Source organism: Choloepus didactylus, chromosome 9, assembly GCF_015220235.1.
Source record: "Choloepus didactylus isolate mChoDid1 chromosome 9, mChoDid1.pri, whole genome shotgun sequence".
In the NCBI taxonomy this organism is placed as follows: Eukaryota; Metazoa; Chordata; class Mammalia; order Pilosa; family Megalonychidae; genus Choloepus; species Choloepus didactylus.
The window spans coordinates 58,964,985-58,980,638 of record NC_051315.1 but is presented as its reverse complement, the minus strand read 5'-3'; the positions used below and the strand labels follow the sequence as shown (position 1 = coordinate 58,980,638).

The 15,654-nt window shown below is 38.2% G+C and overlaps 1 protein-coding gene across 4 annotated transcripts in view; it reads right to left on the bottom strand.

Moving 5' to 3' along the window:
- UBR3 (ubiquitin protein ligase E3 component n-recognin 3) overlaps positions 1-11,534 on the bottom strand; it is a 364,711-nt gene extending 353,177 nt beyond the window's left edge. For all 4 annotated transcript variants that reach the window (XM_037850484.1, XM_037850488.1, XM_037850485.1 and 1 more), the window contains exon 1: positions 10,947-11,534. In XM_037850484.1, coding sequence (XP_037706412.1) covers positions 10,947-11,491 — 545 coding nt within the window. In that variant the 5' untranslated portion in view covers positions 11,492-11,534. The remainder of the gene's footprint in view (positions 1-10,946) is intronic.
- Between the last annotated feature and the right edge of the window lie 4,120 nt (positions 11,535-15,654).

Genomic DNA, 15,654 nt, shown 5'->3' with positions numbered 1-15,654 from the left:
ATGAAAATTATGAAATAACAGGTCCAAGTAGCACAGCATACCCCAAACAGAATAGACCCACTCCAAGACACTTACTATTCAGATTTTCAAACGTCAAAACAGAGAATTCTGAAAGCAGCAAGAGAAAAGCAATCCATCACATACAAGGGAAGCTCAATAAGACTAAGTGCAGATCTCTCAGCAGAAACCATGGAGGTGAGAAGGCAATGGTATGATATATTCAAGATACTGAAAGAGAAAAATTGCCAACCAAGAATGCTATATCCAGCAAAACTGTCCTTCAAAAATGAGGGAGATTTAAAATATTCCCAGATAAACAGACACTGAGAGAGTTCACGAACAGGAGACCTCCTCTACAAGAAATATTAAAGAGAGTGCTACAGACACATAGAAAAAGATGAGAGAGAGAAGTTTGGAGAATAATGTAGAAATGAAGATATCAGGAGACAGAAAGAGGGTAGAGACTGGGCATTTGATGCTGAAGGAGTATAGAATGTTCAAGAGGATTGATTACACAGATCCAGCAAGGGACAGGACAATACTGTGTGATGGTAGCACAATACTGTAAGTATACTGAACAAAGATGACTATGAGTGTAGTTGAAAGAGGAAGGTTCGTGGCATGTATGACACCAGAAGGAAAGATAGAAGATAAAGACTGGGACTGTATAACTTGGTGAAACCTAGAGTGTGATTGTGATAAAATTGTACAAATAAAAGAATGTTTTCACATGAGGAGAACAAATCAATGACAACTTTGCAAGGTGTTGAAAATGGGATGGTACTGGGCAAAAAATACAACAAATGCAAACTAGAGTCTATAGTTAACAGTAAGAATGTAATACACTTCCATTAATTGTAACAAAGGCAATAACATACCAAAGATAAATGTCTGTAAGAGGGGCACATAAGGGATGGGTATGGGATTCTTGGTATTGATGTTGTTTTCTAACCATTTTATTTCTCTTTTATTTTTATTTTGTCTTTTTCTTTTTTCACTCATCTTTTTTTTCTGTTTCTTTTTTCTCCTCTTCTTCTTTCTTTGAGGAAGAAAAGGAAATGTTCTTATATATATTGTGGTGGTGAATGCATAGCTATGTCATTATACCAAGAATGGTGTTTTAAAATCTCAACTTCTTTGTGAGACCAAAGGAAGAGATGTTTATTTTGCACAAAATCTATATTTTCTATAGCACACTATATAATTTAACTTGTATGGTCACTTTATTCAAACACCATAATTACATGGATCTTTGAATAGGGAATGAAATCTTGTTGGTTTGTACAGGTTAGTTTGAAGCCCCAATACATCCTAGAGTAATCTGGGCAGAGAATAAAAATGTATCTGCAAAGCCCCCTTGAGGGACTGAGTGAAAATGTGAAAATATTAAAATTCCCCACCTGGGGAAGCATTAGGGTCTACAAATTAAATTAATTGTGGAGATGGATGCACAACTATATAGTGGTACTGTGAACAAATCAATCTACACTTTGGATGATCATATGGCATGTGAATATATCTCAATAAAAATGATAAAAGAAAAAAGAAGGAATTGAAGATCTCAACAAACCACTAAACAAACTTCTAAAGACACTGAATCAGTAATTAAAAACCCCTCAACAAAGAAAAGCCCAGGATAAAATGACTTCAAGGTAAATTTTATCAAACATTCTAAGAAGAATTAACATCAATCCTGCTCAATTTCTTCAAAAAAAAAAAAAATTTAGAGGACAGAGCACTCTCTAACTCATTAAATGAGGCCAACATCATACCAAATCCAGATAAAGATACCATAAGGTCCATACTGCTTATGAACATAAACGCAAAATTCCTCAACAAAATACTAACAAACTCAATTGAATAGCACATTAAAAGAACTACACACCACGACTGAGCAGGACTTATTCCAAGTTCAAAACAAGAAAAACCACATGATCATTGCAATTGATGCAGAGAAGCATTTGACAAAATCCAGCATCCTTTCTTGATAAAAACACATAGAAAACTAGGTGTAGAAGGAAACTTCCTCAACATGATAAAAGGCATAAATGAAAAACCCACAACAAACATAATACTCATTGGTATAAGACTGAAAGCTTTCCCTTTAAGATCAGAAACAAGACAAAATACCCATCGTCACCACTGTTGTGCAACATTGTACTGGAAGTTCTAGCCAGAGACATTAGGCAAGAGAAAAAAATAAAGGTATCCAAATTGGAAAGAAGTAGTAAAATTTTCCCTATTTGTAAATGACAGGATCCTATATTCAGAAAATCCTGAAAAATCCACAACAAAGCCCCTGGAACTAATAAGTGAATTGAGGAAAATGGCTGGGTACAAGATCAACATCCAAAAATCAGTAGTGTTTCTATACACAAGCAATGAACAATCAGAAGAATACAATAAGAAAAATTCCATTTACAATAGAAACTAAAAGAATCAAATATCTAGGGCTAAATTTAACCAAATGTGAAGGACTTGTACATAGAAAACTACAAAATGCTACTAAAAGAAATCAAAGAAGACATAATCAAATGGAAGGACAGTCCATATTCAAGGACTGGAAGACTAAATATTGTTAAAATGTCTATTCTATCCAAAGTGATTTACAGATTCAATACCCCTAACAGCCTTCTTTGCAGAAATGGAAAAGCCAATCATCAAATACATATGGAAGGGTAAGGGGTACTGAATAGCTGTGCTGGTTTGGATGTATTATGTCCCCCAAAAGGCTGTTATCTTTGACAGAGGTTTTCCAGAAGCTATTGGCCATCCTCCAGTGAAGGTACCCTTTGTTGATGGACATTTTATGACCTTAAGACTGTAACTCTGTAAGCAAATAAACTCCCTTTTATAAAAGCCAATCCATTTCTGGTGTTTGGCATTCTGGCAGCATTGGCAAACCAGAACAATAGCCAAAGCCATCTTGAAAAGACAAACAAAGTTGGAGGACTCACACTTCCCAATCTTAAAACTTATTACAAAGCCACAGTAACAAAACAGCATGGTACTCAAGGACAGACCTACAGACTGATGGGATCGAATTGAGAATTCAGAAACAGGCCCTCACACCTATGGCCAACTGATTTTTGACAAGGGTGCCAAGTCCACTCAGTTAGGAAAGAATAATCTCTTCAACAAGTAGTGCTGAGAAAACTGAATGTCCATATGCAAAAGAATGGTGATGGACCCTTACCTCACACTATATACAAAAATCAATTCAAAATGGATCAAAGACCTAAACGTAAGATCCAGAACTACAAAATTCCTAGAAGGAAACATATGAAACCAACTTCAAGATGTTTGTTAGGCAATGGTTTCTCAGACTTTACATCCAAAGCACAAATAACAAAAGAAAAACAGATAAATGAGAGGACATCATTAAAATTTAAAACTCTTGTGCATAAAAGGAAATTATCAAGAAAGTGAAAAGCAACCACAAAACTGGAGAAAATAGTTGCAAAACATTTATTTATAAAGGCTTAATATCTAGAATATATAAAGAACTTTTACAATGCAACAAAAAGACAAACAACCCAATTTAAAAATGGGCAAATGGCTTGAATAGTCAATTCTCCAAAGAAGATACATAAATGGCCAATAAGCACATGAAAAGATGCTCAACACCATTAGTCATTAGGGAAATGCAAATCAAACCATGATTAAATACCTGTCACTTCACATCCACAAGGATGGCTATTATTAAAACAGAAAGAGAGAGAGAAATTGGAACTCTATGCATTCTTGGTGGGAAAGGTGCAGCCACTGCAGAACGCAACATGGGGGTTCCTCAAAAAGTTAAGTACAGAATTAACATATGACCCACAATTCCATTTCTGTGTATATACGTGAAGAAAACAAAAACAAGATCTCAAACAGATATTTGTAAACCAATATTTGCAGCAGCATTTTTCACAACAGCCAAAAGCTGGAAACAACCCAAGTGACCATCAACAAATGAATGTATAAACAAAATATGGTACAAACACACAATGGAATATTATCCAGCTGTAAGAAAGAATGAAGTTTACCCTTAGGAAGACGGTTGCTGCAAAGGAGAGGCTAGGCCTCCCTATGGTTGTGCCTAAGAGCCTCCTCCCGAATGCCTCTTTGTTGCTCAGATGTGGCCCTGTCTCTCTAGCTAAGCCAACTTGAAAGGTGAAATCACTGCCCTCCCCCCTACGTGGGATCAGACACCCAGGGGAGTGAATCTCCCTGGCAACGTGGAATATGACTCCCGGGGAGGAATGTAGACCTGGCATCGTGGGACAGAGAACATCTTCTTGACCAAAAGGGGGATGTGAAAGGAAATGAAATAAGCTTCAGTGGCAGAGAGATTCCAAAAGGAGCCGAGAGGTCACTCTGGTGGGCACTCTTACGCACAATTTAGACAACCCTTTTTAGGTTCTAAAGAATTGGGGTAGCTGGTGGTGGATACCTGAAACTATCAAACTACAACCCAGAACCCATGAATCTCGAAGACAGTTGTATAAAAATGTAGCTTATGAGGGGTGACAATGGGATTGGGAAAGCCATAAGGACCACACTCCACTTTGTCTAGTTTATGGATGGATGAGTAGAAAAATAGGGGAAGGAAACAAACAGACAAAGGTACCCAGTGTTCTTTTTTACTTCAATTGCTCTTTTTCACTCTAATTATTATTCTTGTTATTTTTGTGTGTGTGCTAATGAAGGTGTCAGGGATTGATTTGGGTGATGAATGTACCACTATGTAATGGTACTGTAAACAACTGAAAGTACGATTTGTTTTGTATGACTGCGTGGTATGTGAATATATCTCAATAAAATGAAGATAAAAAAAAAAAAAGAAAGAAAGATTAAAGGGCATAATGCGTGCAAAGCCTTTAACACAGTGCCTGACCCATAGTAAGTATTCAATGAAGGCTATCTACCATTGAAACCCATTTCATTTAAATAGACTTTTTCTTTATCCAATCTAGTGTTTTTCAGCTGAGTGATCCCTGTGTCCAGAATTCTGTTCCCAAAGCTATGAATAAATCCATTTCCATCCCTTCAAACTTTGACTCTAAATGGATGAATGAAAGAAGTGGCTATCAAAGAGCTATGACTCACTTTCCAAAAGGGAAATATTTTTTTTTGTCAGGTTAAGCCTAACAAATAGTAGAAAGTCAATATATATTTGTTGAATTAATAAATGAATGAATGAACGAGGAGGCAAAGTTGACGTTCACCTAAAAATTGGAAGAAATAATCATTTTGGATGTTCCATGGTTTGTGATGCATTACCAACACCTTATATTTCATTGACAAATTGGAATGACCATTAACCAAATCAACTATTTGGGATATGCACACTGTTATGGTATGTTATGAGAATTATAATCCATAAATGTATGTAAAATAAAATAAATGTCTTAAAATTCATCAAAAAAAAAAAAAAGAAAGAATGAAGTTATGAGATATGCTGCAACATGGAAACATTATGCTTAGTGAAATAAGCAAAGGATATGAAGACAAGTATTACATGATATCATTTATAAGAGATGACTAGAAACAGCAAATTCACAGAGCTAGAAAGTAGATCAGGGATTACCAGGGGATGGGGGGAAAGAGAGAAGAGGGAGTGTTGAAAAAAATTTTTTTTACCTAAAAAAATGGAGAGGAAAGAAAGAGATAACGAAGTACAATAAGAGAACCCTGTTTGATCCTGATTCTAACAAATCAACACTAAGTAATCATTTATGAGACAACTGGGAAAATCTGAACATTCACTGAATATTTGATGACATTAAGGAACAATTGTGAATATTGTAGGTGTGGTAATGGCACTGTTGTTATGTCTTTTTAAAGAATCCAAATCTTTTTATTGAGATACATACTCAAATATTTATAAATAAAATTGTAGGATATCTGAGATTTGTTTCAAAATACTCCAGTTTGGGGTGGGGGTGCAGGGGTCGGCAGATAGGTGAAACATAAGATACCATTTTTCACTAATGTTATTAACAAAGATCAAGAACTTTGAAAACACAATATATACTAGCCAGGATGTGGGGAATCAAACTCTTTCATACACTGTTGGTGGGAGTATAAATTAAAGCAATTTATTTGGAAGATTCTATCAAAGTTTAAAATGTACACTTCCTTTAGCCAAGATATAATTTCTGGAATTAATCCTCACACATATACACAAAGTATATACAAGGATACTGACTGCATCAATGTTCACAGTAGCCCAAGAATGGAAACAATTTAAATGTTCATCAGTAGGGACCTGACTGCATAAATTACAGAAAAAAAAAGCAACAGAATACTGTTCACTTTAAAAACAAAATGAAACAGTTCTATATGTATAAATATGAAACTGTGTCCAATAAAAATTGTCAAAGGAAAAGGGCAAGGCACAGAAGAGTATAAACACTATTCAATCAGACATTCACTGCTTCCATTTCTGGCATTGCTGAAAAGCAAATAACCTAAGAAACTTTCTACAACATAGCATCTAGAAATGCTGGATAAAATTGTAACTAACATTTTTTAAATGCCTAACTAAACTCAAAAGAAAGTAAGGGAAATCTCTAACTGAGAAATGTGATGGAAGAAGGAGGAACCTTTACTTTTTCCTTTATCTGCTTATTTCTATGTTATAATCTAAATGTATTTTGAAATGAAAAAAAAGAAAGAAAATTATCCCTGAAGTACTCTGAAAAAAGCTGCCATGGATTTAATAATTAATGTAGTAATCTTAGGGCAACTTTTCAGGTATAACAGCTACTATTTTTATCCAATTTAATTTGACATTTACTGAGCACCTACTAAGTGCAAGAGACCATGCTGGCCTCTGACTAATAGCAATATGAGGTTCCCATTTTTTAAGCAGCTTAGAATCTAGGGAGGAAGAACTGAAAAGGAGGCAAAATATCTATAGTACAGTATTGGGCATGAAAATGGTCATCCTCTGGTTGCATCAAAATTTGAGAATGAAATGCTTAAAATCCCAATCTCTGTGTAGTATACCAACAGAGCCCAAAGTCAGCCAGTCAGACATTATTTATGATTTTCCACTGCATGTTTTTTTTCAGTTCATCCACCTATCAATCATTTGTGACAATGACTCACTAATGGCAATCTAAGTCATTAAACATACAGTTATTAATACAGAGGTTCTACAGTAGCCTTTGTGATCTCACCCCACAAATGAATCCTCAGTTGTTCTCTTCCTTTGGTATATATATCTGCTAATATCATCATACTGGATTAGATCAATATTACTAAATCAAAAATTTCTACCCACCCCATGTTTTTGTAATTACAAATTTGAAATTTAAATTCTAATAAAGATTGTAATGGATTCTCTTTTACTAGGAATAGAGAGAAAGATAGCATCCTTCCTTATGAATTGACTGTACACACAATAGCCAAAAGGTGGAAACAACTCAAATGTCCACTGACAGATGAATGGATAAACAAAATGTAGTATATCCATACAATGAAATACTATTCAGCCATAAAAAGGAATGAAGTTCTGATACATGCTACAGCATGAATGAACCTTGAAAATATACTAAACGAAACAAACCAGACACAAAAGAACAAATACTGTATGATTCCACTTACATGAACTATGTAGAATAAGGAAATTCAAAGAGACAGAACGTAAATCAGAGGTTACCTGGGCTGGGGAAAGGGGGACTGGGGAGCTACTGCTTAATGGGTAAAAAGTTTCTGTTTGGGGTGATGAAAAGGCTTTAGTAATGGAAGGTGGTGATGGTGGCACAACACTGTAAAAGTAATTAATGCCACTAAATTGTACACCCCAAAGTGGTTAAAATGGAAAATTTTGTTTTACTTGTTATCACAATTTTTAAAGAAAAAAATTGACAAAACAGTGAGATTTACGAATTTCTATGGCTTTAGAACAACAATCCCCAAATCAATCCATCTTCAATATTTAGTAACCCAAAGGAATTTTTTTAAATATCAAAAAACAGAAAAATTAAATATATCCTGTCCATGCCAGGGTAGTCTAGCTTTGCCCAGCAAGAACGCTGCTATAATTTGGTGATAATTTTCAGTTCTGAAAAGGTACCAGAAGCAGCCTTCTAACCTACACTGTTGCCCAATATCACTTTACATCTCTTGAAGCAGCAGTTTAGATGTTTAGCCCAGAATTATTCTATCCAACAATTTTACCTTTTATGAAATTGTACATGGCAACTTCTGACACAGGCAGTAGTTCTGTGTTTCAGATAGAGAAAATAAATCTTTAAATACTCCATATCTACTCATAAAGGATTGTCAGGCTGGGGGGGGGGGGATAAGAATCTAGGAGATGTAGGTAAAGGCAAATGCCATTAGATTAGGATATGGACTATCTAGAGCCCAGACCCCCTGAACCTACATGAGTACCTTCAAAGAAACTCACTGATATATTATTGCTCCTGCACTAAAGCATCACAATTAGAGATCAGATTTGCACTTCATCCAAATCAACTTGGAAATTACCACTGTGCTTCAAAAGTCAGGGAAGAACTAATGTAGCTCTGCTAAACCGTTCCAAGGAATAAAAATGTCTAAGAATCAGTAAAGGATTGCTCCAACTTCTGTGTTTTGATATCCCTCATAAATTAAGATGGGAGGGAGAGAGGGAGGGAAGGAGGGAGGGAGGGAGGGAGGGAAGAAGGAGTAAAAGAAACACAGGCCCAAACAAGAATGGTATATTTTTTAAAAAAACAAAACATGATATTGAACAGAAGTACCAGTAAGAATGATATTTAGTGGAGGCCGTAGTAGAAATGGTTGAGCAGTTAGGGTCTGGAGCCAGCATGCTTAACTTACTACCTGTGTAATCTTAGGCAAGTTTTTAAAACTCTGTGTCCCACTTTCCTCTTCTGTACAATGGGGATAATAACAGAAACAATCTTAGAGATGTTGAAAATTAAATGCATTAAATCAAATGAAGCAGTTAAATTAGACCACTTCCTTTCAAACACAGACCAGTAAAAATCCAAAGTTTTAATAACACACCGTTGATGAGGATGTGGAAATCAGGCAATCTCATACACTAAGCCTTATGGATGGCAATCTGGAAATCCCTCCTTTGAGCTATTCTTGTGCAGGCGTGAAAAGACAGGTACACCAGGTTTTTTATTTCATACTGGAAACTCAAAGTTCCATCAAAAGAGATGATTAAATAATCACAACTTCATGACATAAAATTCTATTTTTAAAAAATAGAATAAGAACACTGACATACTGATTTGGAATTTATTGATATGGAAAGATCTCTAAATTTAAAAATGCAAGATGTAGAATAGTGCATATAGTATTTACCTCATGTTAAAAAAAGATTTAAAAATTAGAATACATATTCATCCTTGCTTGTATTTGCACTAAGATAAACTAATAACAGTGGGAAGGAACTGGTAAGATGGAAAGAGGATGGGAGGAAGACGTTAAAATGTTTATCTTTTTATTATACATTTTTGCTTTCTTAACTGCATGAATATTTTACCTATTCAAATACTAAATTTTAAAAAGCATTTTTAAAAGTGTTAGACATGTAACTTAAGCCCTCAAATGTTAGCTGCAATTATTGTTATTACTAGCAAGCTCAAAATATCTCCTTTCTGAAGCCTTCCTTCTTACTCCCTCTGTACAGAAGCTGCCTCTCCCTCCTCTAACTCCCAGACTACTATTTAAGGAATTTATCACTTTCTACTCTTGTGGAAGCAGCTTAAGGTCTAGGTCCATGTTTTGTTCATTTCTAACCCAAGAAGCCTTGTTTGCACATAGTAGGTACAAACATTGTGGAGTAACAGTAACCTACTCCAAAGAAGAAAAAAGAAGTGACAATTTCTAAAATGATTAAACTCTATCATTAATTATAAGACTTGAAAATTGGGAAACTTAAGTGTCTGGGTTTGCTAAGGTTCTTTCAACTACTCCACAGCCGAAATCTATCTTTCACTGTTTTTCCTTTTTGCCCCAGGACTTCCCCTGACATTGACGTCATGTCCCAAGTTAAGACCCTATGTGTACCAACACTTTAACTCACTGCAATCTCTGAAATAATGTCTTTTGTCCCAAGTCCCAACATCTTGGTACATCACTCCCCCAAAAAGCATGTGTTGAGTGTCTACTTTCAGATACAGGTTCACATAAACAGTGAACAAAGTGCCCTTAACTGGAAAAGCCCTAGCACTCGATTCCTAATTCGCTCAGTGTTTTGTTTGTTCTTCTGGTATGGAGGGTATTCTGTAACTGACTGCTCAGTAGCCCAAGTCTAGATGTCATTACAGAACACCAAATACTCCACTGACAGCTCAACAGTCACTTATCATGCAGGCGCCTCCCCTTCCCTCCTCCCTCAACCCATCAATTCAAGAGCTCCTTCCCTCATACTGACAGACACACTGACAGTTCAGAAGTCCTTTTCCTCGAATGTCCTTCCCTGGAGTTGGTTACAAGACCACCTCCCCAACCCTCAACATCCCGCAACCCAATTCTGTTTACCATACCACCCTCCTCTCAATCAATCCAAATCACATTCTCAGTCTCTTCCCAAGAACCAAGCAGCTTTACAGCCTTTCCCAGCAAGTACACAATTGACAGCTCGACACCAGATTCCCCAAGTATTCTTTCCTCTTCTCTCCCCTCCTATATGCACTGGCTCTTTTCTCGTTATCACTAACCCGCCCTGGCTTTCCCCAAAATTCACAGCCCCGTTCCCTAAATATGCTCTCCGCTCTCCCTTTCTTCCACCCCATTTCCACGGCTGACAGCTCAGTCACCCCCAACCCCATGTGGCTGCACCCTCCCCCAGTCCCTTCGATTGACAGCTCAGGGTCGGCTCCACTCCCCGCCGGGCCTCTCCGGACCCCAGTCTAAGCGCTCCCGGTGCCCGATGCCCGATGCCCGCCGCCCCGGGGTCGTCTTGCCCGGGGGGGAAGGGCTCCACTCACCCACTCTCCCGCATCACGTTGCTGTCCCCGCAGTCACAGGCACCCCCGGCCTGGCTGCGGAACATGTTGAAGTCGTGCCCGGTGTGGTCACCCTGGTGGAAGCACTCGGCGCACAACGACATGCAGGGAGAGATGCCGCACGTCCGGCAGCGGTAGGCCACGAAGTTGGCTGTCCACACCAGGCCGCAGAGCGCCGCGGGGTCGTAGGCCCGCACCGCCGCGCAGAACTCGTCGTAGCCGCCGCCGCCCGCCAGAAGGCACTTACACCACTCCAGGGCCTCCTCCTCGGCCGCTCCCGGACTGCCTCCGCCGCCGGCCGCCGCCGCCTCCTCGCCGCCCGCAGCCGCGGCCAGTGGCCGCTCGGCGCTCAGCACCCGCTCCAGCAGCGCTTGCAGTTCCTCAGCACCCGCCCGGTTGTCCGGCCGACTGAGGGCCTCCTTCAGGTGCGCAGCAGTGGCCGCCTTGTCCAGGGCCAGCCCCGACGCGGACAGCTCGGGCTGGGGCGGCTGTGGCCCCCCGACGGCCGCCGCAGCCGGCGCCGCCATGATGAGAGCTCAGAATTTGGAGAGTCCAGGGCCAGCGGCTCCTCCGGAGAGGGTGGGGCAATTGACTGCTGCGATTGCTCTGCCCGCCCAACTCTCGCGATACCCCAGAGCTGCCGCTCACCTCCGCCCGCATCCCCGCCCCTACTCACGCCCCTTCGGGCTGCGGTGAGCTCTCCCAGGACCTTCCACCTGGGTGCCTCCTCTGGTCTTTCAGCCTTCCTCATCGCTATCAACTTCCAGGTTCTCACAAAGTTAAGAGCTGCCGATATAAAAAACATGCCCTGAAGAAAATCTTTAGTATGGGCATTTTTTTTTTTTATTCGCCTGGCCAATAGGAATTATATGCAGCATCTTTCAGAAGTCTCTTAAGCATCTTCAACTCGTTTTGAGATGTAGATTCCCACTGTTATCACCTAGTTCGAAGCCTTATTTTTTAATTGCTATATAATTACTATTACTATTGAAAGCCTACTTTTTCTCCCTGAATCAATTCTTACTCTTACACTATTACCAGGCTAATCTAATAAAGTACATTCTTTAGAAGAGGAAAGTACATTTTTACTGTCATTCTCCCGTTCAAAATCTTTAGTGAGAAACAAAAGTCAAACTCTTTAAATCTTCTCTCAAAACCCACCATCATGAAAAGTCCCCCAACCTTTCTTTCCATCCTCATTTCCTGATGCTACTGCAAGTTTGCAACATGGAAGAGACCAATGGGATCGTTCACTATTTTCTGAAGATGTTTTATCATTTCCTGCTTCTGGTCTTCTTGGTTCCTAGTTCCCACCATTCTCTAACTCAGACTCACCCCACACTCCTACTCTAGCAATGTCTGTTCATGTCATTTCCTTTCTGCAAAAAATGGCTCTGAACCTATTTGATGTAACTTATTGCCTTACACTGTAAAAAAATTCATCCTCACCCCTCTAATTGGTAAATTTCTTGAAAGGAAAGAATGAGTCTTCATCATTGCCCCAAAGTGCTCAAATATTAGCCTAATCATTGTTGTTAAATGTAACATAATTACATGTTATTTATTGTAACATCTGTTATGTATGTATTGTACATACAGTACATGTATGTATTGTAGGTACAAGCTTTTTTATGTGTTAATTCTTCTAATACTCGCAACAATCCTATGAGAATAGGCACTGTTACTAGAAGAAACTAAAACTTAATGAGGTGGCTTAATGTGCCCAAAACACACAGCTGGCAGTTAAATGAGCTGTGACTAGAACCCAGGTCCATCTGATTCCAAAGATCTACTCTTTCCACCACACCAATACTTCCCAAACTTTTGTGATCCTAAGAATCACCTGATGCTCTACTCATAAAAATGCATTCTAGGCCCCATCTCTGACCTAAAGAATCAAACATCCAGAGGTTATACTGATGCATCTATAAAAATCTGAATTTTAAAGACCCTCTCAGATCTGAAATTCTACAGTTTATTAAATCCCTATAGCTCACCTCCAGAGAGCTGGGGATGATGTAGGAATAATTTAGGAAAACATGACAGAGACAAGGATAGAGAATGAAAAAATTGTAGGAGGAGTAATCCAAGGAAGAAGAGCAAAAGTGTTTCCAACCCATAACCTGGTGTTAGAAATGAAATGAACATAACTAAAACATGCTATTTTACATAGCATGGCCTGTATTAGTAAAGCATTTCATGATCATCATTTAATGGTGATAAGTAACTTAAAAGTTTCTCTATAATTTTCTTTACGAATCACTAAATTACAAGCCAAATAACACCCAAGAACATTCTTCAAGATATGGTATAAGTAGCATGTATTTACTAATCAGTGTCTGTAGGTTAAGACAGTTGGGGATATGTGCTGGTATCTCTCCAAGATTGCTTCCTGCAGAGAATAACATGGACTCCTGCTCTTCTTGACCATGATGATGCATACTGGCAATTGCAGTCTTTTCAGTCTTTACATAGTGGTCTCCACGCACTCCTAAATTTCTAAAAATTTCTACAAAATTTTACCACTTGTCACCACTGCTTTCTTTGGTTATGTAACAACAAAACAAAACCAAAAAATGTTTAAATACTGCCCCCTTTTTCAGTTGCATAGATATTGCAACACATTTGACAGATTTCCTACCTATTCTGCTCATGCGCCATATCAGACCTGTTCAAAATCAGAAAACCATTAAAAATAATCAGTAATAAGAATACAAATAACCCAATTTTAAAATAGGCAAAAAAAATTGAATAGATATTCCACCAAAGAAGATATACATATGATCAATAAACATATGAAAAGATGCTGAACATCATTAGCCATTAGAAAAATGCAAGTAATAGGACAAGATACCACCACACACTCTCTAGAGCAGCAGTTATCAAAGACAGACAATAATGTGTTGGTGAGGATATGGAGAAACAGAAATTCTCACACATTGTTGGGGGGAATGTAAAATGATAAAACTCTTTGGAAACAACTGGACAGTTTCTTAAAAAGCATACCATAAATTTACCACATAAACCTGCAATTCCACTCCTAGGATCTACCCAGGAGAAAGTAAAACATATGTCCATGCAAAGACTTGTGTGTGCATGTTCATAAAAGCATTATTCATAATATCCCAAACTGGAAACAACCTAAAAGTCTCTCAGCTCATGAATGGATAAACAAAATGTGGCATATTCATACAATAGAATACTAGTCTGCAATAAAAAGGAATAAGATACTGATACATACTACAATATGGATGAACTTCAAAAGCATTATGTTCAGTAAAAAAGTCAGACACACACACACACACACACACACATACACACACACACACAAACATATTGTCTGATCTCATTTACATGAACTGTCCAAAAAAGGTAAGTATAGAGAGACATAAAGTAGATTAGTGGTTTTCTGGGGATAGAGGTGGAAATGGTGAGTGCAAAAGACATGAGGGATCTTTTTTCTTTATATAAATTCAGTTTTATTAAGATATATTCACATCCATACAATAATCCATGGAGTACAATCAACTATTCATAGTACCATCATATAGTTGTGCATATTCATCACCCCAATCTATTTTTGAACATTTTCCTTACACTAGAAATAGTAAAACTAGAAATAAAAAATAAAAGTAAAAAAGAACACCCAAATCATCCCCCCATCCCACTCTATTTTTCATTTAGTTTTTGTCCCCATTTTTCTACTCATCCATCCATACACTGGACAAAGGGAGTATGATCCACAAGGTTTTCACAATCACACTGTCACCCCATGTAAGCTACATAGTTATACAATCATTGCAGTTTGATTGTTTGAGGTATTTAGTTCTAGCTATTACAATACACTAAAACCTAAAAAGGGATATCTATATGGTACATAAGAATGTCCACCAGAGTGATCTCATTTGAAATCTCTCAGCCACTGAAACTTTGTTTCATTTCACCTCCCCCTTTTGGTCAAGAATATGTTCTCAATCCCACAATACAAGGTCCAGGCTCATCCCCGGGAATCATATCCTGCATTGCCAGGGAGATTTACACTCCTGGGAGTCAGGTCCCATGTAGTGGGGAGGGCAGTGAGTTCATCTGCTGAGCTGGCTTAGCTAGAGAGAGAGAGGCCACATCTGAGCAACAAAGAGGTACTCAGGGGGAGACTCTTAGGCACAATTATAAGCAGGTTTAGCCTCTCTTTTGCAGTAACAAGCTTCATAAGGGGAAGTCCCAAGATAGAGGGCTCCACATAACAAACTGTCAGTCCTCAATGTCTGTGAGAACATCAACAACAACCCAGGTGGAGAAGTCCAACATTTCCTTATTTTCTTTCATCTCCCCAGGGGGGCCCTGCATATATATTTTTATTCTCTGCCCAAATTACTCTGGGATGTATCGCCATTTCACACTAAGTTGTACAAACCTATCAGATCTCACTTCCTATTCAAAGTTCCATGTAATTATGGTGTTTGAATAAACTGACCATATAAGTTAAATTATTTAGTGTAGTACAGAAAATATAGATCCTGCACCAAACAAACATCTCCTCCCTTGGTCCCTTATGGAAGCCGAAACCTCAATATATAGTCAGAATCATGCTTTACCCTTTGGCCTGATTTTTCCTAGTCCTAACCAGATCTACTTCATTCATATCTCCAACTGAAGTCTGAACTCTTTTTCAACTTTTTTTTAAGAGTTG